The sequence below is a fragment of the Myotis yumanensis genome, unplaced genomic scaffold, assembly GCF_028538775.1.
Source record: "Myotis yumanensis isolate MYYU_CA2020_CCGP unplaced genomic scaffold, mMyoYum1.0.hap1 SCAF_24, whole genome shotgun sequence".
NCBI classification, from domain to species: domain Eukaryota; kingdom Metazoa; phylum Chordata; class Mammalia; order Chiroptera; family Vespertilionidae; genus Myotis; species Myotis yumanensis.
Genome location: NW_027223775.1, coordinates 10,908,756 through 10,933,011, shown reverse-complemented (window position 1 = coordinate 10,933,011; position 24,256 = coordinate 10,908,756). Strand labels below are relative to the sequence as shown.

General features: G+C 51.1%; 2 protein-coding genes across 2 annotated transcripts in view; both read right to left on the bottom strand.

Moving 5' to 3' along the window:
* DHRSX (dehydrogenase/reductase X-linked) overlaps positions 1-24,256 on the bottom strand; it is a 40,339-nt gene that overhangs the window by 2,993 nt on the left and 13,090 nt on the right. Inside the window, exons 2-5 of the mRNA XM_070402697.1 lie at positions 21,739-21,846; positions 17,604-17,672; positions 4,579-4,680; positions 2,511-2,718 (exon numbers count right to left, since the gene is read on the bottom strand). Coding sequence (XP_070258798.1) covers positions 2,511-2,718; positions 4,579-4,680; positions 17,604-17,672; positions 21,739-21,846 — 487 coding nt within the window. The remainder of the gene's footprint in view (positions 1-2,510; positions 2,719-4,578; positions 4,681-17,603; positions 17,673-21,738; positions 21,847-24,256) is intronic.
* Positions 1-24,256, bottom strand: part of ZBED1 (zinc finger BED-type containing 1) — a 126,623-nt gene that overhangs the window by 89,367 nt on the left and 13,000 nt on the right. The gene's annotated exons all lie outside the window — the stretch shown is intronic.

The following is a 24,256-nucleotide window of genomic DNA, read 5'->3' as shown; positions in this document are numbered from 1 at the left end:
GAGGGAGGGCTCCAGGGCGTGTCCGGCCTGTCTCGCTCAGTCCCGATCGGCCAGACCCAAGCAGCAAGCTAACATACCGGTTGGAGCGTCTGCCCCCTGATGGTCAGTGTGCGTCATAGCGACTGGTCGACGAGTTGACTGTCTGCCCCCTGGTGGTCAGTGCACATCATAGCAGTTGGTTGACCGGTCGACTGTCTGCCCCCTGGTGGTCAGTGCACGTCATAGCAGCTGGTTGACCGGTCGACTGTCTGCCCCCTGGTGGTCAGTGCACGTCATAGCGACTGGTCGACTGTCTACCCCCTGGTGGTCAGTGCACGTCATAGCAGCTGGTTGACCGGTCGACTGTCTGCCCCCTGGTGGTCAGTGCACGTCATAGCAGCTGGTTGACCGGTCGACGGTCTACCCCCTGGTGGTCAGTGCACGTCATAGCGACTGGTCGACTGTCTACCCCCTGGTGGTCAGTGCACGTCATAGCGAGCGGTGGAGCGGCCTTAGCATGTCATTAGCAAATTACGTTTTGATTGATTGAATGGCCGACCGAACGACTAGACCCTTAGCATATCCGGGTTTTTTTAAATATAGGATTTTGTTCACTGACTTTGGGGAGAGAAGAAGGGAGAGGAAGAGAGAGAGAAACATCCATGATGAGAGAGAATCATGGACCGGCTGCCTCCTGCACGCCCCCCACTGGGGATCGAGCCCACAACCCGGGTATGTGCCCTTGACTGGGAATCGAACCCAGGACCTTTCAGTCCGCAGGGCGATGTTCTATCCACTGAGCCACACCAGCTGGGTACCGATTCTTTTTTTTTTATTTGTGTAATCCTCACGTGAGGATATATTTTCCATGGCTTTTCTTTTAAAATTTTTATTTTTTTAAAATATTTTTGTTTTATATTTATATTGTTTTTAATACATTTTTATTGATTTCAGAGAGGAAGGGAGAGGGAGAGAGAGAGAGAGACATCAATGATGAGAGAGAATCACAGATCGGCCGCCTCCTGCATGCCTCCCACTGGGGATCAAGCCCACAACCCGGGCCTGTGCCCTTGACCGGGAATCGAACCCGGGACCTCCTGGTTCACCGGTCGACGCTCCACCACTGAGCCACGCCGGCCGGGGCCTACATGAATGAATTATTAAACGATTCCGCCGTTCTATTTCCCGGGCTGTTTGATGATTGCCTAACAGCTTTCGGAAGATACCAGAGGCAAAACGCATTCTTCAGCCTCGCCACGTGCAAAATGATGATGATCATTAGCGTATTTGTCTACAAGACCTTCTCTGACGGATGAGCGAGCCCCTGTGGGCAATGAGCCTCAACGTGGGATTGCAAAACAGTAAACAATTAGCAGATATGGTCGTTATAATTATCACCAGGAGGCGGGATCATAAAAAAAATGGGTGGTGTGCCCTGGCTGGCGTGGTTCAGTGGTTAGTGCATCCGCCTGTGCACCAAGGGGTCGTGGGGTCAAACTCCCCATTGAGGGCCACATACCTGGGTTGTAGGTTCGATTCCCGCTCCCGGTCCGAGTGCACGGGGGTGGCAACTGATTGATGTCTCTCTCTCTCTCTCTCTCTCTCTCTCTTTTCCTCTTTCTCCTCCACTCACTCTAAAAAGTTAATGGAGCCCTGGCCGGTGTTGCTCAGTGGATAGAGCGTCTGCCTGCGGACTGAAGGGTCCCGGGTTCGATTCTGGTCAAGGGCACATGGCGCAGGTGTTGGCCTCCATCCCCAGTAGGGGGCGTGCAGGAGGCAGCCGATCAGTGATTCTCTCTCATCATGGAGGTTTTTCTCTCTCTCCCTCCCTCCCTCCCCCTTTCTCTCTGAAATCAATACAAATATACTTAAAAAATAAATAAAAGTAGCCCTAGCTGGTTTGGCTCAGTGGATAGAGCATCGGCCTGGAGACTAAAGGTTCCCTGGTTCAATTCCCTGTCATAGCACATATCTCTGTTGCAGGCTCTATCCCCAGTAGGGGGCGTGCAGAAGGCAGCCGATCCATGATTCTCTATCATCATGGATGTTTCTCTCCCTCTCCCTCTCCCTTCTTCTCTCTGAAATCAATAAAAAATATTTAAGCCCTGGCCAGTTTGGCTCAGTGGATAGAGCATCAGCCTGTGGACCGAAGGGTCCCGGGTTCGATTCTGGTCAAGGGCACATGCCCAGGTTGCAGGCTCAACCCCCAGTAGGGGGCGTGCAGGAGGCAGCCGGTCCGTGAATCTCTCTCAGCATCAATGTTTCTGTCTCTCTCTTGCTCTCCCTTCCTCTCTGAAATCAATACAAATATACTTAAAAAATAAAAATGTCAAGTATTGGGGAACATATCCACCAGTGAGGATTAACCAAAAAGAAAAATAAAAAAATAAAAAAAAAGGTTGGTGACATGAATGACCGTTGATCTGGTCAGGAGGGCGGAGCCCGGAGTGTCCGAGTGTCTGGAGGGCCAGGTGACCTTGAACTTGAAGCATCGCTGTCCGGACGGACGGGGGCCTGCCCCCTGCACCCACCTGCTCTGAAGGTCGTCCAGGGCCAGCTCCCCGACGTAGTGCGTCGCCGAGGACACGCTCACCACCCGGGCGCTGCGGCCGGGGCGTCCCGACTCCCTCAGGGTGTCCAGGAGCAGGTTGGTGAGCAGGAAGTGACCCAGGTAGTTCAGGCCGAAGTGTTCCTCAAACCCGTCTGCCGTCTTCCTCTGGGGGACCATCATCACGCCGGCTGGGGACACAGGGAATTGGGGGGGAGCGTGCGCTGAGATGGGGTGGGGACGGCCTGTCCTGGCTCCCAGGTCTCTGCTCTGGGTCTGTGGACCCTCCAATGGAGACACCAGGATCCGGGCTTCCCTCGCCACCTGGGGTTCATCTGGAAGGATGCCCGGAAGGACGTCCATTCTAATTAGCATATTATGCTTATAATATTATAGACTAGAGGCCCGGTGCAGAAAAATTTGTGCACTCCGGGGGGGGGGGGGGGGGGGAGTCCCTCAGCCAGGCGTGTGCCCTCTCGCAGTCTGGGACCCCTCGGGGGATGTCCACCTGCTGGCTTAGGCCCGCTCCCTGGGGAATTGGGCCTAAGCTGGCAGTCAGACATCCCTCTGGCAGCCCGGGAGCCCTCGGGGAATGTCCACCTGCTGGCTTAGGCCTGCTACCCGGGGGATTTGGCCTAAGCTGGCAGTCAGACATCCCTCTGGCAGCCCGGGAGCCCTCAGGGAATGTCCACCTGCTGGCTTAGGCCCGCTCCCAGGGGGATTGGGCCTAAGCTGGCAGTCAGACATCCCTCTGGCAGCCAGGCAGCCCTCGGGGGATGTCCGCTTGCCAGCGGGGAGCAGGCCTAAGCTGCAGTCGGACATCCTTAGCACTGCTGAGGAGGCGGGAGAGGCTCCCACCACCACCGCTGTCCTGGCAGCCGTCAGCCTGGCTTGTGGCTGAGCAGAGCTCCCCCATGTGGGAGCACACTGACCACCAGAGGGCAGCTCCTGCATTGAGCGTCTGCCCCTGGTGGTCAGTGTGTGTCATAGCGACCACTCATTCCCAGTCGTTCTGCTGTGAGGGTCAATTTGCATATTACCCTTTTATTCTATAGGATGATTGGAGGTCCAGTGCACGGATTCGTGCACCGGTGGAGTCCCTCGGCCTGGCCTGTGCCCTCTTGCAATCCGGGACCCCTCGGGGGATGTCGGAGACCCGGTTTTGGCCCGATCCCCACAGGCCAGGCCAGCCCTCCCCGCCTCTTCCCTCTGAGATCCATCAGTCTGTTCCTTGTTTCCATGCTTGTGCATTGAGCGTCTGCCCCCTGGTGGTCGGTGTGTGTCACAGCTACCAGTCCAATGGTTGAACGGTTGCTTAGGCTTTTATATATATAGATTTTTTACGATTTTTTATTGATTTCAGAGAGGAAGGGAGAGGGAGAGAGAGAGAGATAGAAACATCCATGATGAGAGAGAATCATGGATCGGCTGCCTCCTGCACGCCCCCTACTGGGGATCGAGCCCACAACCCGGGCATGTGCCCTTGGCCGGAATCGAACCCGGGACCCTTCAGTCCAAGGACTGATGCTCTATCCACTGAGCCACACCAGCCAGGGTGCTTATTCTTTTGTATATTATTTTAAGGGAATGTTTAGCCCCTGGCCGCTGCTGTTGCTCAGTGGTTGAGTGTCAACTTACAAACCAGAAGTTCAGGGTTCGATTCCAAGTCGGGGCACCTATCCAGATTGTGGGCTTGATCCTCAATAGGGGGCATGCAGGAGGCAACTGATCCTTCTCTCTCTCTCTGCCTCTCTCTCTCTCTCTCTCTCTCTCATCTTTCTGCTCTGAAATCAATAAAAATATATTGTTAAAAATCCTATATAATAAAAGGCTAATATGCAAATTGTCCCCTCCACCTTGAGTTCGACCGGGAGTTCGACCAGGGGGCTGGGCCGGCCAGCCAGCTGCCCACGTCCCCTCCTCGCTACCAGCCCAGCCCCATTGGCCCGATTGGGGCCAGCCAGCCGGACCCCTCCTGTGCACGAATTTGTGCACCAGTCCTCTTGTCAATAAAATAAAATAATCAGCCTCTGGGATTGGTCAGAGCTCACCATTGTTGACCAAAACATGGAGAGGCAATTTCTTCTCCTTGAACTTGAGGACGAATTCCCGGATGGACCGCATGGACGCCAGGTCGCAGAAGGAGAACTCCACTGAAATAGACAAGAATGCCGGTTATCTTTCCAGCATCCCCAGCGGCTAGAGCCGTGGTTCTCAACCTTCCTAACGCCGCGACCCTTGAATACAGCTCCTCATGCTGTGGGGACCCCCAACCATAACATTATTCTCGTTGCTGTTTCATCACTGTCATGTTGCTGCTGTTATGAATCGTCATGGAAATATCTGATCTGCAGGATGGATTTTCATTGTTACAAATTGAATATAATTTAAGCATCGTGATTAATCACAAAAACAATATGTAATTATATGTGTGTTTTCCGATGGTCTTAGGCGACCCCTGTGAAAGGGTCATTCGACCCCCAAAGGGTTCGCGACCCACAGGTTGAGAACCGCTGGGATAGAGTGACAACAATGTCATTCAATTGATTGGGCTCCTTATATGGCAAAGATATTGGGATGTCACTCAATTGATTGGCCCCTTATATGACAAAGATGTAGGGATGCAGGTCCCTTGATTGGGCTCCTTATATGGCAAAGATGAGATTACACTCCATTGATTGGGTCTCTAATATGGCAAAGATATTGGGATGTCACTCAATTGATTGGGTCTCTTCTATGGCAAAGATATTGGTATGCCACTCAGTTGATTGGGGTCCTTATATGGCAAAGATGAGATTTCACTCCATTGATTGGGTCTCTAATATGGCAATAATATTGGGATGTCACTCAAATGATTGGTCCCTTATATGACAAAGATGTTGGGGTGTCAGTCCCTTGATTGGCTTCTCTTCTGGGGCAAAGAGGGGGTGTCAGTCATTTCACGGGGGTCCTCGTACAGCAAAGATTAAGAATCTGCAAATCACAGAATTTCTTCTATTACCAGCGATATTTCCCCATTGATTTTTAGAGAGAGCAGAAGAGAGAGGGAGAGACAGACAGAAACATCGATGTGAGAGAGACACCTCGATGGGGTGCCTCCTGCACTCGCCCCGACCAGGGCCCGGGCCGGGGAGGAGCCTGCAACCCAGGCATATGCCCTTGACCAGAATCGAACCCTGGACCCTTCAGTCTGCAGGCCGACGCTCTATCCACTGAGCCACACCGGCCAGGGCTCCTTAAAACATTTTTAAAAAAATTGATTTCATAGAGGAAGGGAGAGGGAGAGAGAAAGAGAAACATCCATGAGAGAGAATCATGCATCGGCTGCCTCCTGCACGCCCCCTACTGGGTATCCAGCCAATCAATGATGTTACATCCCAATAGCTTTCCATATAAGGACCCCAATCAACTCTGTGACATCCCAATATCTTTCCATATAAGGACCACAATCAATTGAGTGACATCCCAATATCTTTCCATATAGGGACCCCAATCAATTGAGCGACATCCCAATATCTTTCCATATAAGGACCCCAATCAATTGAGTGACATCCCAATATCTTTCCTCATAAGGACCCCAATCAATTGAGCGACATCCCAATATCTTTCCATATAAGGACCCCAATCAATTGAATGACATCCCAATATCTTTCCATATCAGGACCCCAATCAATTGAGCGACATCCCAATATCTTTCCATATAAGGACCCCAATCAATTGAATGACATCCCAATATCTTTCCATATCAGGACCCCAATCAATTGAGCGACATCCCAATATCTTTCCATACAAGGACCCCAATCAATCGAGTGGCATCCCAATATCTTTCGAAATCTCAAAAGGGATTTCAATCGTTGTCCCGTTGATATTTGGCTGTGTTGACTAATGAGTTTGCAGACTCTGGGTCATGATTTGGGCTCTTGTGTGTAGGGGAATCTGACTCACTGAAACAAGAAGCTGTTAATATTATTCTCCATCCTTCCTCGTCCTGGGAGGCCTCCCTCTTGGCTCAGGGCTGTGTCCCCCGTCCTGTTCTGTCTGGAACGAAATCGCCCTGTCGCTCTGAGAGGTTTAATTTGCAGGAGGCGCCTTGCTGAGTCATGCTCTGCTCATCCCAGTGGGTTTTCTCGACGAGGAGCATATGATGTTGGCGCATAACACCTGCCCACGGTGGCCTACATCTGGGATCCCGTTTACTGGGCAACGGAGATGAATTGCCTTTGAGCAAAGAAACCCAGGTGGTGTCGCTGAGAGAGAGAGAGGGAGAGAGAGAGAGAGAGAGAGAGAGAGAGGAGAAATCAGGAAATTCATTCTCTTCCCCTTCTGTATGCATTTTCTCTCAAGAGTCTGGTGTCTGTGTGTGTGTGTGTGTGTGTGTGTGTGTGTGTTCTCTTTGTGTAGCTGAATTAATTTTTTAAAAAATATATATACCCCTAACCGGTGTAGCTCAGTGGATAGAGCATCGGCCTGCAGACTCAAGGATCCCGGGTTCGATTCCGGTCAAGGGCATGTACCTTGGTTGGGGCACATCCCCAGTCGGGGGCGTGCAGGAGGCAGCTGATCGATGTTTCTCTCTCATCGATGTTTCTAACTCTCTATTCCTCTCCCTTCCTCCCTGTAAGAAATCAATAAAACATATTTAAAATATATATATATTTTTATTCATTTCAGAGAGAAGAAGGGAGAGGGAGAGAGAGAGAGAATCAAGGATCGGCTGCCTCCTGCACGCCCCCTACTGGGGTTTGAGCCCACAACCCAGGCATGTGCCCTTGACCGGGAATCGAACCCACCCTGACCTCCTGGTTCCTGGGCCGAGGCTCAACCATTGGGCCACCCTGGCCGGGCCGTACCCTATTCTTCATCCACCGAACAGGGAACTTCAAACACACCCCTTCTCGGATCCCCTAGCCATGAACGCTGTTAGGAAAGCGTCGGACAATAATTGGTCTTTCACAGAGAAATATAGGGCGTCCCAAAACTCACGCAAGATTTGAATTTTGCGTGAGCATCAACCACAACAACAAAAAATAAATAAAAGCCTAATTTGACTTGGTTTATTGGATCAGATTCTAATATCTGTTGCCCTTGGATGTCAATCCCTTCGATTCGATCAGCATCACCAAGTACCAATGACGGCCCAGGAGCAGGGACAAGGAAGACCCATGAAGACTGCGGCTTGGCGTCTGTGCCAGCAAAGCCGGGGAGGCCATGGACCCGATGGGCTATTCCATACACAACCCTAGACTGTGTCCTTTATGAATCAATAAAAAACTTACAATTTTTAATGACAAACCTGTGTTTTCTATCAAAATGACTTCTTGCGTGAATTTTGGGACGCCCTTTGTATATATACATTATATACATATCCCATGTTCAAAGGCTGTTAAATTTCAACAAAAGAGTGCGCATGTGCCAGCAAAGCTGTGGAGGCCATATGCCCAATGTGCTGTTCCACACATAACCCTAGACTGTATACTTTATGAACCAATAAAAAATTTACAACTTTTAATGATAAACCTGTATTTTCTATCAAAATTACTTCTTGCGTGAATTTTGGGACACCCTATACAACCGGCTCTTGAAACTAAGGACATGGGCCAGTAGCTGCTCCCCCCAAGGACATCAGGGGGAGTGAGTCAGAGACCATGACTCAGGAGCTAGAAGCTAATGATTCACACAAAACTCCCAGGAGGGTGTCTCCGGGGCCATGAGCTGTCCACGGCGCTCCCACCGGCCGGCCGGTCAAAACAGCCGTCCCACCTGCGGGCTCAGCCCCAGAAGGTTCCGGACACTCACCTGTCACCACAGGGGGGGCCCTGTCCCGTCGGCCTGAGATTCTACAGAACAGGGTCCACCTGGTTTGGCGAGAAATCACCGCCCGCACGACGTACTGGCCGATTTCAGGGGGCCTGGTGGGAGCTCATATCTCTTTGGGGTGAGAATCTGACGTGTAAAAAAAAATTTAAATAAAGCCCTAGCTGGTGTGGCTCAGTGGATAGAGCGTCGGCCTGCGGACTGAAGGGTCCCAGGTTCGATTCCTGGCCAAGGCCACATGCCCGGGTTGTGGCCTCGATCCCCAGTAGGGGGCGTGCAGGAGGCAGCCGGTCCATGATTCTCTCTCCTCATGGATGTTTCTCCATCCCTCTCCCTCTCCCTTCCTGTTTGAAATCAGTAAAAATATTTTTTTTAAAATCCTATATAATAACAGGCTCATATGCAAATTGTCTCCTAGGCCAGGAATTCCACTGGGAGTTTGACCAGGCCTTTCGCACCCTGACTGGGGGTGGGGCCAGCTGGCCAATCATAGCAGGTCCGCCCCCCAGACACCCGCTAGATCGGCCCTAATTGGGGTGAGCAGGCTGGACCCCATCTGTGCATGAATTCCTGCACCAGGCCTCTAGTTTAAATATATATTTTTATTGATTCCAGAGAGGAAGGGAGAGGGAGAGAGAGAGAGAAACATCCATGATAAGAGAGAATCATGGATCGGCTGCCTCCTGCACGCCCCCTACTGGTTGGGATGGAGCCCGCAACCCGGGCATGTGCCCTTGACCGGAAATCGAACTCGGGACCTCCTGGTTCATAGGTCAGTGCTCAGCCTCTGAGTCATGCCAGCCCGGCTATCATGTCTTCTTGGCACTGTCTGTCTGGCTCCTACACGCAACGGAGCATCTATGTATAAAAAGCCTAAGGGACCATCTGACCATTCGACTGTTTGACAAGTAGCTATGACACACACTGACCACCAGGGGGCAGACGCTCCGACCGGTAGCTATGACGCGCGCTGACCACCAGGGGGCAGACGCTCCGACCGGTAGCTATGACGCGCGCTGACCACCAGGGGGCAGAGGTCCGACCGGTAGCTATGACGCGCGCTGACCACCAGGGGGCAGAGGTCCGACCGGTAGCTATGACCCTCACTGACCACCAGGGGGCAGACGCTCCAACCGGTAGCTATGACACACACTGACCACCAGGGGGCAGACGCTCCGACCGGTAGCTATGACACACACTGACCACCAGGGGGCAGACGCTCTGACCGGTAGCTATGACGCACACTGACCACCAGGGGGCAGAGGTCCGACCGGTAGCTATGACGCGCACTGACCATCAGGGGGCAGACGCTCCGGCCGGTAGCTATGACACACACTGACCACCAGGGGGCAGATGCTCCGACCGGTAGCTATGACGCGCGCTGACCACCAGGGGGCAGACGCTCCGACTGGTAGCTATGACACACACTGACCACCAGGGGGCAGACGCTCCGACCGGTAGCTATGACGTGCACTGACCTCCAGGGGGCAGACGCTCCGACTGGTAGCTATGACGTACACTGACCACCAGGGGGCAGACGCTCCGACTGGTAGCTATGACGTACACTGACCACCAGGGGGCAGACGCTCCGACCGGTAGCTATGACATACACTGACCACCAGGGGCAGACGCTCCGACCGGTAGCTATGACGCGCACTGACCTCCAGGAGACAGACGCTCAACGCAGGAGCTTCGGTGACTTGGCAGCTGCAGTTCTCGGGTGACGCACCCAGAACCAGAGAGAAGGGAGCCCGATTCCGGGGTGCGTCACCCGAGAACCACCCTCTCGCCATCCGGGACCCCCCGGGGGATGTCAGAGAGCTGGTTACGGCCCGATCCCCACAGGCCAGGCCGAGGGACCCCCCAGGTGCACAAATCCATGCACCGGGCCTCTTCTGATTTGATAATTACCAATGTGACGCTGAATCAGTACTTTAATGAATTTAACGACAGGCCTTTTAAACGGAACAGCCAGAAAATGCAAAAAAAAATCTAATGGGAAAAAAAAATAATAATGATGGAGCTATTCACCCGGGGGCAAGGCATTTAGATTTCCTTTCTTTCAGAAATTAATTACGGAGAGAATTCGCTCTGTGAATTCAGAGCGTCTCATTCTCACTTCAATTAGGGCTTAATTTTCTTTCCCCGGGAAAAGCGCCCGTTCCCTGATACATGCTCTCATGACGACGCTTCCTCTAATCTCAGCTCAAAAAAAGATGGATTCGCCCGGATGGTGTGGCTCAACCCTTGAGTGTCACCCCGTGAAACCAGGAGGTCCCGGGTTCGATTCCCGGTCAAGGGCACATGCCCGGGTTGCCGGCTCCAACCCCAACCAGTAGGGGGCGTGCAGGAGGCGGCCGATCCATGATTCTCTCTCATCCTGGATGTTTCTCTCCCTCTCCCTCTTTGAAATCAGTAAAAAATTATATATATAATCTTTGCAAACCCCCAGATCTTTGCAAAAATCGGATCTCAATCGGCTGGGATGTTTTTCTGTTTTTATTTTTCTTTCTTTTCATTTATTTATTTTTTTTCATCCTACCCCGAGTATATTTTTTTTCCCTTGATTTTTAGAGAGAGGAGGCGAAGAGAGAGGGAGAGACAGAGAGAAACATCGATGTGAGAGAGACACACATGAATGGGGCTGGGGAGGAGCCTGCCACCGAGGTCCGTGCCCTTGACCGGGAATCGAACCCGGGACCCTTCAGTCCGCCGGCCGACGCTCTAACCACTGAGCCACACAGGCCAGGGCTGTTTTTCTGTTTTGTGTGTGTGTGTGTGTGTGTGTGTGTGTGTGTGTGTGTGTTTCAAACAGCGGAGAGCATTGTAGCAGCATTGGGCTGTCAGCCCCAATCATGTCGCCTAGAGTATCTTGGCCGTGAAACGGAAAGAGAAATAGATGGTTTTTATTGCCGATGCGGAAAGAAAGGAGAAGCAGGGGACGGCTGGCTCGTTGATGCCACCAGGGTCACTTCCTTCAACGTGAGGAGGGAACGCAGCCCATTTTCAACTGCCCTCGGGACGGCTCGGTTATTTCGGGCAAAAAAAAAAAAAAAAAGATTCTGAAAATAAATAAAAATAAAAATAAAAATAAATACAAACAGCCCGGCCGGCGTGGCTCAGGGGTTGAACGCCGACCTGTGAACCAGGAGGTCCCGGGTTCGATTCCCGGTCAAGGGCACAGGCCCGGGTTGCGGGCTTGGTCCCCAGTGGAGGGCGTGCAGGAGGCGGCCGGTCCGTGATTCTCTCTCATCATTCATGCTTCTCTCTCTCTCTCTCTCTACTTTCCTGTCTGAAATCCATAAAAACATTTAAAAAAATTTTTAAAAATATATTTGTATTGATTTCAGAGAGGAAGGGAGAGAGGGAGAGAGAAACATCCATGATGAGAGAGAATCATGGATCGGCCGCCTCCTGCACGCCCCCTACTGGGGATGGAGCCCGCAACCTGGGCCTGTGCCCTGACAGGGAATCGAACCCGGGACCCTTCAGTCCGCAGGCCGACGCTCTATCCACTGAGCCACACCGGCCAGGGCCATGAGAACGTTTTTAAAAAGAGAGACACAGTTGGAACCTGCAGGCCGATGGCCAACTAGCAATGCCTTGGCCCTGCATGTGACTGTGAGTCACTGTCTTTAGCCTCAGAAAGATCCCTCAGCCGTGACGCAGGGCAGGTCAGATGAGCCATCCTGGGTCTCTCAGAGCGAGAGACGGAACATCCGTGGAAAAAAAAAATATACAACCCGAATTGGACAGATGGGTTCTGATGGAGGGCAGAGAAGGTAAAGGGCTAAGAGGTCGGGACTCGAACCTGGGACCCTTTGAGTCTGCAGGCCGAGGAGAAAGAGCTACCTCAACGGTCCTCCACTAGGGGGCGTGCAGGAGGCGGCCCATGCATGATTCTCTCTCATCATGGATGTTTCTCTCTCTCCTCTGTCTCTCTCTCTCTTTCCTTGTCTGAAATCAATAAAAATACTAGAGGCTCGGTGCACGAAATTCATGCATGGGGGTGGGGGGGTGGGGGTCCCTCAGCCCGGCCTGCACCCTCTCCCAATCTGGGACCACTGGCTCCTAACCACTCACCTGCCTGCCTGCCTGATCGCCCCAAACTGCTCTCCCCTGCCGGCCTGATCACCCCTGACTGCCCTCCCCTGCCGGCCTGATCGCCCCTAACTGCTCTCCCCTGCCGGCCTGATCGCCCCTAACTGCCCTCCCCTGCCGGCCTGATCGCCCCTAACTGCTCTCCCCTGCTGGCCTGATCGCCCCTAACTGCTCTCCCCTGCTGGCCTGATCGCCCCTAACTGCCCCCCCCCCCCCGCCGGCCTTATCGCCCCAACTGCCTCTGCCTCGGCGCCCCCCCCCCCCCCCCCATCGTGGCTTTGCCTGTAAGGACTCCCGGAAGACGTCCGGTCTAATTAGCATATCACCCTGTTACTGGTATCGATATTTAAAAGAAAGTAGCAGTCCGTTTTCCAGCGCGGTGTCTGCGAGTGTGGACTTCCTGCAACAGAAAGAACAGATGGCAACAGACGGGATGAAGACGCCGACAGGAATCCCGCCGTCTTTTCTGAAAACACGCATTTGCAAAGCCGTCCAACGGTGCCAGCTCTGCCCCTGAATTTTGGTGCCGAAATAAAAAAATATATATATGTGTGTGTGTTTTCTTACGCCCTGGCCAGGATGGCTCAGTGGTTACAGGGTCGGCCGCATATGGGAGGGTTGTGGGTTCGATGACTGCTCAAGGGCATGTACCTGGGTTGCAGGTTCAATTCCCTGCCCCAGGTGGGTGTGGGGAGAAAGCAACCCGTGTGTGTGTCTCTTATATCAATGTTTCTCTCTTTCTCTCTCTCTCTCTCTCTCTCTCTCTCTCTCTCTCTTTCTCTCTCTCTCCCTCTCTTCCACTTTCTCTAAAAATTGATGGCATGGCTCAGTGGTTGAGCATCGACCTATGAACCAGGAGGTCCCGGGTTCGATTCCCGGTCAAGGGCACACGTCCGCGTTGCGGGCTCGATCCCCAGTCGGGGGCGTGCAGGAGGCGGCCGGTCCATGATTCTCTCTCATCATCGATGTTTCTCTCTCTCTCCTCTCTTTCCTTCTCTGACATCAATAAAAATACATTTTTTTATTTTAAAAAAAAAGCTCTCTGTATATGGCAGCTCGTGGAGATGACCACCTCCCTGCCCCTCCCTCCCCCCAAAACCTTAACGCCCTTATGTCCATTTGCCCACCATCAACATAACCTGGGCACCTACAGGGCACCCAGCCGCCAGCTCCCGTGCCCAGCGGCCTTGAACACACGGCCTCTAAGACGTGGAGACGTCTCGCAGGGCCCGCGGGTAGAGGGAAGCCTTCAGTCAGCAGGGGCACCAGCACGACTCGGTAAGAAATAAAACCATGACTTGGGAAGATCAAAACCATGACCTGGCAAAAAAAATTCGAAACCACGAGTCAGCCAAAGTGAAAACCATGACCCGGCAAAAAAAAAAATTCGAAACCATGAGTCAGCCAAAGTGAAAACCATGACCCAGCAAAAAAAAAATTCGAAACCATGAGTCAGCCAAAATGGAAACCATGACGCAGCAAAAAAATTTTAAAAACCATGACTCAGCAGAAATTTCAAAAAACCATGACTCAGCAAAAATTTCAAAAAACCATGACTCGGCAAAAAGTCAAAAGCCATGACTCAGCAAAAATTCGAAACCATGAGTCAGCCAAAGCGAAAACCATGACTCAGCAAAAAAAAAAAAAAAAAGAAAGAAAAAAAATCCAAAACCATGAAAGACCAAACATGGAAAACCATGACTCAGGAAAAACTCAAATTCCAAAAAATTTCACCGACACCCTGTGTCGACAGAGGGTTCAACTCCTCACACTTCTGTGTGTGCAGACTTCATGTTGGAAATGGCCTACGTTGGTGCAAACGTGTGGCTTAAGACAAGGGCAGGCCCTGGCCGGTGTGGCTCAGTGGGTAGCGCGCCAACCTGTAGACAGAAGGGTCCCGGGTTCGATTCCCGGTCAAGGGCACAGGCCCGCGTTGTGGGCTCGATCCCCAGTAGGGGGTGGGCGGGAGGCGGCCGGGGTCCACGATTCTCTCTCATCACGGATGTTCCTCTGCCTCTCCCGTCCTCTGTGAAATCAATAAAAAATATATTTTAAAGAAAAAGCAAAGAGAAATGAGAGGATTCTTCTTTGACGCCTGCATCCAATCTGCCACCATCTGTTGTTTTTGCTGAAGAAAATGCAGCCTCAAAGAGACACGTCGCTGGGAAAACAGGGCCATGTTTTCATAGGATATTTTTTTTAGATGTTGGTGGATTTTCGGGGACACTGTCCCCCCAACACAGCGAGCAGCCGCTTCCCCGCGTCTATATTGTACCATGGCCTGTGCATCATGATCACTGAAGTTTTCTGATTCTGTTAAAATGAAAACCAGCCCTGGCCGGTGTGGCTCAGTGGATAGAGTGTTGGCCTGCGGACCGAAGGGTCCCGGGTTCGATTCCGGTCAAGGGCATGGACCTGGGTTGCGGGCACATCCCCAGTGGGGGGCGTGCAGGAGGCGGCTGATCGGTGTTTCTCTCTCATCGATGTTTCTGACTCTCTATCCCTCTGCCTTCCTCTCTGTAAAAAATCAATAAAATGTATTTAAAAAAATAAAAATAAAAATGAAATGAAAATCAATGGGGCTAATTTGCATCTGGGGCGGATCATTGGCCCGTGTGTGAGGAAAAAAGCAACAGGTGATGGCACCCTGGATGGTGTGGCTCAGTGGTTGGGCGTCCACCCAGGAACCAGGAGGTCCCGGGTTCGATTCCTGGTCAAGGGCACAGGCCTGGGTTGGGGGCTCGATCCCCAGTAGGGGGCATGCAGGAGGCAGCCGATCCGTGATTCTCTCTCATCATGGATGTTTCTCTCTCTCTCTCCCACTCCCTTCCTCTCTGAAATCAATAAGAAAAATATATATTTTTTATAAGGTGTGTACACATGGATTTTGGGACAACCTCTATATGCCATGCAGACAGGACAATGACAATCAACGTAGGATAAGATATTGGGGTGAGCCCTGGCCGGTGTGGATAGAGCGTCGGCCTGCGGACTGAAGGGTCCCGGGTTCGATTCCTGGTCAAGGGCATGGACCTGGGTTGCGGGCACATCCCCAGTGGGGGGCGTGCAGGAGGCAGCTGATCAATGTTTCTCTCTCATCGATGTTTCTGACTCTCTGTCCCTCTCCCTTCCTCTCTGTAAAAATATCAATAAAATATATTAAAAAAAATATATTGGAGTGAATCAAGATACCCCAAGGTTCTCTCCCTGCATTCTGAACTATTTCTCTTTTTTTAAAAAAATATTCTTTATTGATTTCAGAGAGGAATAGAGAGAGAAACATCCATGATGAGAGAGAATCATGCGTTGCCTGCTTCCCGCACGCCCCCTACTGGTTGGGAATGGAGCCCGCAACCCGGGCCTGTGCCCTTGACCGGGACTCGAACCCGGGACCCCCTGGTTCCTGGGTGGACTCCCAACCACTGAGCCACACCGGCCGGGCCTGGATTGTCTTTCTGTCTGAGACGCCCCACCCTCTGCTCCACTTTGCAAAGCCAGGGTTTGTGCTGAGTCAACCCTGGCCCCCGGGAAAGGCTGAGTCGGAGATTTTGGAGAAGATGCTGGTGACCTATTTCTGGTCCCAATGCGGCCACTTCAGACCCTCTTGGGTTTGGGCACCCCATTGGGGAGCCAGCAGAAGGAGAGGCAGGGAAGGTCAGACAGGAAGGGAGAGAGAGAGAGAAAAAGAGAGAGAGAGAGAGAGAGAGAGAGAGAGAGAGAGAGAGAGAGAGAGGGAGACATGAATGATGAGAGAGAATCACGGACCGGCTGCCTCCTGCACGCCCCCTACTGGTTGGGGATGGAGCCCACAACCCGGGCATGTGCCCTTGACCGAGAATCGAACCCGGGACCTCCTGGTTCCTCGGTCGACGTTCAACCACTGAGCCACGCCAGCCGGGCAGCCTTTGAAATTTTTTTTTGTGGGGTTTTGCTTTGTAATTTACTTTCTGATTCTTTGATAAATTAGCAAGACCATTGGCTCCAAATGTCAGAGAATAAAGCACCCTGGCAAGAACTAAGAAAAAAGAATATCAGCCCGACCCCGTCCCCAGAAAGCAAACGCCGCCAAAGACAAGTCCTTAAATTTCATCCATCGCTTCCTGCAGCCAAACCTGAACCTCAACAGACACAACGGAAGCCCCCAAGTCATTTAAACAACACCTTCTGGAACATTCTTCAACCGCCTTCTAGAACATTCTACAACCGCCTTCTAGAACATTCTACAACCGCCTTCTAGAACATTCTTCAACCGCCTTCTAGAACACTCTACAATCGCCTTCTAGAACATACTCCAACCGCCTTCTAGAATATTGTACAACCGCCTTCTAGAACATTCTCCAACCGCCTTCTAGAACATTCTCCAACTGCCTTCTAGAACGTTCTCCAACCTATATATGCCACATATAGTTTGTCTCCTCTAAAATCAATAAAATTGATTTTAATTTATCAATTTTAACCAATTTTATTGATTAATTTTTTAAAATTGAAGGCCTTTCATCGTGTTGCATTCATTTCCCTCACACTCAGGCGCACCATCTCTCCTCACTGATACCGACAGCGAATGTTCTAGCAGCCGATGGCCGCACCCTTCGTCTCGGACTGACTTGCTTGGCGTGCGCAACGGGAAATATCTCGCTTTCGGGGAACGAGAAAAACAGGTTTATCTGCCTGACGCCGATTCATGGATACCGTTATTCAGCATCTGGTTAGTTCACGTTCAAGAAAAATATATTAATTTTTATTAAAATGTTCTATTATTTTATGTTCACGACGACGACTCATTTATCTCAGCCCTTTGCCCTCAGCACGTCTCTGTCGGAATAAAACTACGTTTCCGTGAAAATAGAAGCTTTCGCTTTTTACGCGTCAACCTGGTTTATCTGGCCCGTGTTCGCCTTTGAGTTTGACGCCCTTGGGCCACTTAAAACTATTGAAACAGCCACAGATGAGCCCAAAAAAAACCCTTGAATCCCTTCCAGGGCAGGTGTGCAAGCGAGAGCCGGTGAATTATTCTTAACACGGTCTTATTCTGTGTGTGTGTTGTTCTCATTCATTTCGAGTTTGAAAAAATTCCGTGCAAAAAAAAAAAAAAAAAATCCCCCATAGAATAGCGGGTGGTGGAGACACAGCGCCCCCTACAGGCCATGCCCACCGGCCCTACCTTCCCGGTTCCCCGTCTCCTCTCGGATCCTCCTCGCGACCTGGTGGCCTTTCTCGGCGTCGTTCCCGGCTGACGGGAGAAGAGAAGCAAAGGTGAGCGACCGCATTTTATTTTATTCGTTTTATTACTTTTTATTTTATTATTTTATGTTATTATTATTTTGTTTTATTTTTTTACCTATTTTATTTTATGTCATTTATTTATTTATTTTATTATTATTTTGTTTTATTATTTTAAATTATTTTATTTTATGTAATTAATTTTATTATTATTTTATTTTATTATTATTTTGTTTTATTATTTCTTTATTCTGTTTTATTTTACCGGCAGTGGCAGGCAGCAGGGCGGCAGCTGGCAGCCTCTAGGGACCCTACCTGTGCATGAATTTTGTGCACCGGGCCTCCCCCCCCCCTCTCTCTCTCTCTCTCTCTATATATATATATATACACACACACGCATTTATATCTATACTTATGCATATATGAACCTAGTAGAACGAGCCAAATACAATCGAAAATGTCTTCAGCTCCTGCTGGTATTGAATGAAAACGCATCCATAGCTTGGCCGATGTGGCCCAGGTGGGTTGTGGGTTCGATTTACGGCCAACGGCACCTGCCTGGGAATTTCGTCCCCCTCCCCTGGTCGGGGCACGTGCGGGAGGCAACCCATTCATGTGTTTCTCTCATGTCGGAAATTTCTCTCTCTTTCTCTCTCTCTCTCCCTCCAGTCCTTCCGTTCTGTCTGAAATCACAATGGAAATAAAAAAAAAATATCTTCTGGTGAAGATTAACCAAAAAGAAAAACAGAAAAGAAGACTTTGACCCGAAACTAGAAGCCAAATCTGAACTGACATGTGGTGGAGTTAAAGTATCGATTAGAGCAGCGGTTCTCAACCTTCCTGAGGCCGCGACCCTGGAATACAGCTCCTCAGGCTGTATTGACCCCCAACCATAACATTATTTCCGTGGCTACTTCATCATTTTATCTATATCATCTATATCTATATCTATATCTATATCATCTATATCTAGATCATCTATATCTATATCATCTATATCTATATCATCTATATCTATATCTATATCTATATCTATATCTATATCTATATCTATATATCTATCTATATCAGTGGTTCTCAACCTTCCTAACGCCACAACCCTTGAATACAGCTCCTCATGCTGTGGGGACCCCCAACCATAGAATTATTCTCGTTGCTGCTTCATCACTATACCTATATCATCTATATCTATATCTATATCTATATCTATATCTATATCTATATCATCTATATCTATATCTATATCTATATCTATATCTATATCTATATCTATATCTATATCATCTATATCTATATCATCTATATCTATATCTATATATCTATATCTATATCTATATCTATATCATCTATATCTATATCTATATCTATATCTATATATCTATCTATATCAGTGGTTCTCAACCTTCCTAAGGCCGCAACCCTTGAATACAGCTCCTCATGCTGTGGGGACCCCCAACCATAACATTATTCTCGTTGCTATGTCATCGCTGTCATGTGGCTGCTGTTATGAATCGTCATGGAAACATCTGATCTGCAGGATGGATTTCCATGGTGACACATAGAACAGCATGAAAGCACAGGGATCAATCACAAAAACAATATGTGATTATAGATGTGTTTTCCGACGGTCCTAGGCGACCCCCGTGAAAGGGCCGTTCGACCCCCAAACGGGCCACGACCCACAGGCTGAGAACCGCTGGGTTAGGGAGACCTTGCTGGTCTAAGGTCGAAGGTGACCATTGCCACAAAGACCGATAAAAATATCCATTATTGGCCGATACGAGGCGAAGTGCACTGACTCCGGGTTAAACATTATATGACTAGAGGCCCGGTGCACGAATTCATTAACAGGTGGGGTCTGGCTCCCCCCCCGCCCCCCCCCGATCTGGGTGGAGGGGTCCGATCGGGGGTGGGGCCGGCCGTGGGGAGGGCCCCGGGCGGTTGGCGGCCAGCCCAGCCCCCTGTTCGAACTCCCGGTCCAACTCCTGGTCGAGGGGACAATTTGCATATTAGCTTTTTATTATCTAGGATTATCTATTAAGAATGATAATAAAAAAGCCCTGACCAGTGTGGCTCAGTGGATAGACCGTCTGCTTGCGGACTAAAGGGTCCCGGGTTCGATTTCTGCCCTGCCACTGCACCTGGGCTCGCCCCCCATGAGCCCAGCTTCTGGCTGAGCGGCACTTCCCTTGTGGGAGCGCGCTGACCACCAGGGGGCAGCTCCTGCGTTGAGCAGGATCGGGCCAGAACCAGCTCCCCGACATCCCCCGAGGGGTCCCGGATGGCGAGAGGGCGCAGGCCAGGCCGAGGGACCCCACGGGTGCACGATCGGGGCCGGGGAGGGACGCAGGGGGTTGGCCAGCCGGGGAGGGGCCGAGGGAGGGAGGGCTCCAGGGCGTGTCCGGCCCGTCTCGCTCAGTCCTGATCGGCCTGATCCCAGCAGCAAGCTCACCTACTGGTCGGAGCGTCTGCCCCCTGGTGGTCAGTGCACGTCATCGCGACTGGTCGACCAGTCGACTGTCTGCCTCCTGGTGGTCAGTGCACGTCATAGCGACTGGTCAACCCATCGACTCTCTGCCCCCTGGTGGTCAGTGCACGTCATAGCGACTGGTCGACTGTCTGCCCCCTGGTGGTCAGTGCACGTCATAGCGACTGGTCGACCAGCCGCCTGTCTGCCCCCTGGTGGTCAGTGCACATCATAGCGACTGGTCGACCGGCCGACTGTCTGCCCCCTCGTGGTCAGTGCACGTCATAGCGACTGGTCGACTGTCTGCCCCCTGGTGGTCAGTGCACGTCATAGCGACTGGTCGGCCAGTCGACTGTCTGCCCCCTGGTGGTCAGTGCACGTCATAGCGACTGGTCGGCCAGTCGACTGTCTGCCCCCTCGTGTCAGTGCACGTCATAGCGACTGGTCGGCCAGTCGACTGTCTGCCCCCTGGTGGTCAGTGCACGTCATAGCGACTGGTCGACCGGCCGACTGTCTGCCCCCTCGTGGTCAGTGCACGTCAAAGCGACTGGTCGCCCGGTCGACTGTCTGCCCCCTGGTGGTCAGTGCACGTCATAGCGACTGGTCGACCAGTCGGCTGTCTGCCCCCTGGTGGTCAGTGCACGTCATAGCGACTGGTCGACTGTCTGCCCCCTGGTGGTCAGTGCACGTCATAGCGACTGGTCGGCCAGTCGACTCTCTGCCCCCTCGTGGTCAGTGCACGTCATAGCGACTGGTCGACTGTCTGCCCCCTGGTGGTCAGTGCACGTCATAGCGACTGGTCGGCCAGTCGACTGTCTGCCCCCTGGTGGTCAGTGCACGTCATAGTGACTGGTCGGCCAGTCGACTGTCTGCCCCCTGGTGGTCAGTGCACGTCATAGCGACTGGTCGGCCAGTCGACTGTCTGCCCCCTCGTGTCAGTGCACGTCATAGCGACTGGTCGACCAGTCGACTGTCTGCCCCCTGGTGGTCAGTGCACGTCACAGCGACTGGTCGACCAGTCGACTGTCTGCCCCCTGGTGGTCAGTGCACATCATAGCGACTGGTCGACCAGCCGCCTGTCTGCCCCCTGGTGGTCAGTGCACATCATAGCGACTGGTCGACCGGCCGACTGTCTGCCCCCTCGTGGTCAGTGCACGTCACAGCGACTGGTTGACCAGCCGGCTGTCTGCCCCTGGTGGTCAGTGCATGTCACAGCGACTGGTCGACCGTCTGCCCCCTGGTGGTCAGTGTACGTCATAACGACTGGTTGACCAGCCGGCTGTCTGGCCCCTGGTGGTCAGTGCACGTCATAGCGACTGGCCGATCTGTTGAGTGTCTGCCCCCTGGTGGTCAGTGCACGTCACAGCGACTGGCTGACCCGTCGACTGTCTGCCCCCTGGTGGTCAGTGCACGTCATAGCGACTGGCTGACCAGTCGACTGTCTGCCCCCTGGTGGTCAGTGCACGTCACAGCAAGCAGTTGAGCGGCCTTTGCATATCATTAGCATATTACGCTTTGATTGGTTGGACGGCCGACCAGACAACTGGACAGTTAGCATATTAGGCTTTTATTCTATAGGATGTACGTGAGTCGGTGTCAAGACCCTTACCTATGATCACATGCATTTCCAGGAGAGCCAGGCGCCTGGCGGTCGCCAAGCCAATTCCCTCCGTGCCTCCCGTCACTATGGCAACGCGCCCGGGCTGCCGGGGGAAGACTGTGAAAGGGGAAGAAAGACAAAAAAAATAAGAGTGAGATTGAAGCGTTCAGGACACACGTGGGTCAGGATTCAGCCCCCCCAGTGGGTATAGGATGCCAACGGCGGCCACGGTCCGTTATCTGGGGTCCCTCTTGGACTCCCATTCCGAAGCCATGGACTCGCAAACATCAAGAATCAGTTGTGCCCAGCCGGTGTGGCTCAGTGGTGAGCATCCACCTATGAACCAGGAGGTCCCGGGTTCGATTCCCGGTCGAGGGCACATGCCCGGGTTTGCGAGCTCGATCCCCAACCAGTAGGGGGCGTGCGGGAGGCGGCCGCTCCGTGATTCTCTCTCATCATTCATATTTCTATCTCTGTCTTCCTTCCTCTCTGAAATCAATAAAAAAAATATATATATTTTTGCAATTATATTATTTGCCTTTTGGGAGGCATGATTATCAAACCTTCAATGACTGACTGATTAGATCTGGCAGAAATATCCCTGATAAAGTCTGATCCCGCCCGTAACAATGTGTTTGGGAGAATCTGCTAGAATATGTCGCCAAAAAGATTCGCACAAAAGTCCGGAAAAATAAATGTACAGTGTTTATTGGAGCGGGCAAGACTTCTGGGTACACCTTTGCAGGAAATATATACCTGGGCGTTCCAGAAACATGTATATACACTTTTAAATATATATATATATATATATATATATATATATATATACACACACATATATATAATATTGTTATATATATAATATAAATAATTTGATTTCAGAGAGATAGAAACGTTCATGATGAGAGAGAATCATGGACCGGCTGCCCCCTGCACGCCCCCTACTGGGGATGGAGCCTGCAACCGGGGCGTGTGCCCTTGACGGGGAATCGAACCCGTGACCTCCTGGTTCACAGGTCGATTCTCAACCACTGAGCCACACTGGTCGAGCAGAAAAGATATTTCAAAAAAAAAATCCATATGTAAAACTTTAGACAATAAAAACAAAATTATAAAAAAATATCCATGCACCCTTATTTATAGTAGAAAGATCTTATCCTGTTACAGGGACTTAATATGGGCGTTATTCCAAAAAAAAAAAGCCAGCAAACATTATCCCAGCAATAACGTGGATGAACCTGAAGGTAATTGCACCAAGTGGAAAAATAAAAAAATAAAAAGCAAATTCAAAAGGGTTCATTTGAGCCCTGGCCGGTGTGGATCAGTGGATAGATCGTCGGCCTGCGGACTGAAGGGTCCCGGGTTCGATTCCCGGTCAAGGGCATGTACCTTGGTTGCGGGCACATCCCCAGTGGGGGGCGTGCCGGAGGCAGCTGATCGATGTTTTTCTTTCATCGATGTTTCCAGCTCTCTATCCCTCTCCCTTCCTCTCTGTAAAAAATCAATAAATATATTTAAGAAAAAACAAAAAAGACAACAAAAAAACAACAAAAGGGTTCCTTTGAGTAGGTCTCCTTTTATAGGATATAGTGGGGGTGCTTTTTTTTGGTATGTTCTTATTTTTTTTTCATTTTATAGGACAATAGAGGCCCGGTGCACAAATTCGTGCACAGGTGGGGTCCCTGTGCCTGGCAGCAAGCTAGCCTGCTAGTCGGAGCGTCTGCCCCCTGGTGGTCAGTGCACGTCATAGCGACTGGTCGAGCGGTCGGCTGTCTGCCCCCTGGTGGTCAGTGCACGTCATAGCGAGCGGTTGAGCAACCTTAGCATATCATTAGCATATTGCAGTTTGATCGGTTGAACGGACGACCGGACACTTAGCATATTAGGCTTTTGCTCTATAGGATTGTTGAAATGACACGGTTGTTACACTCAGAGAGATAATTGATCAGAGGGAGGGGGAATGGGTGGGTAGGGAGTGAGGCAAAAGGAAGTGGGCGGAGCTACAATTTTGGGGGGACAGCCTTGGTCTGTGTCCAGACCATAACGGGGAATCCCAAGCCTCCGTGTTAGGACTCGGGTTTAGGGTCCAGGGTTAGGGCTAGAGTTTGGCTAAAAGTGTAGGGTTTAGTGTTAGGATTTAGGGTTTGGGTTTAGGGTTTTATTTAAGGTTAAGGATTAGGATTAGGGTTTAGGGTTAGGTCTAGGGTTTAGGGTTTGAATTAGGGCTAGAGTTTAGGGTTAGGTTTAGGGTTTGGGTTAGGATTAGGGTTTAGGGTTAGGTTTAGGGTTTATGGTTCGGTTTAGGGTTTAGGGTTTAGGGTTTGGGTTAGGGTGAGGGTTTAGGGTTAGGATATCGGTTAGTGTTTAGGATTAGGATTTAGGGTTAGGTTTGAGGTTTAGGGGTTGAATTAGGGCTAGAGGTTAGGATTTAGGGTTTAGGGTTTGGGTTCGGGCAAGGGTTTCGGGTTAGGATTTAGGGTTAGGTTTGAGGTTCAGGGTTTGAATTAGGGTAAGGGTTTAGGGTTAG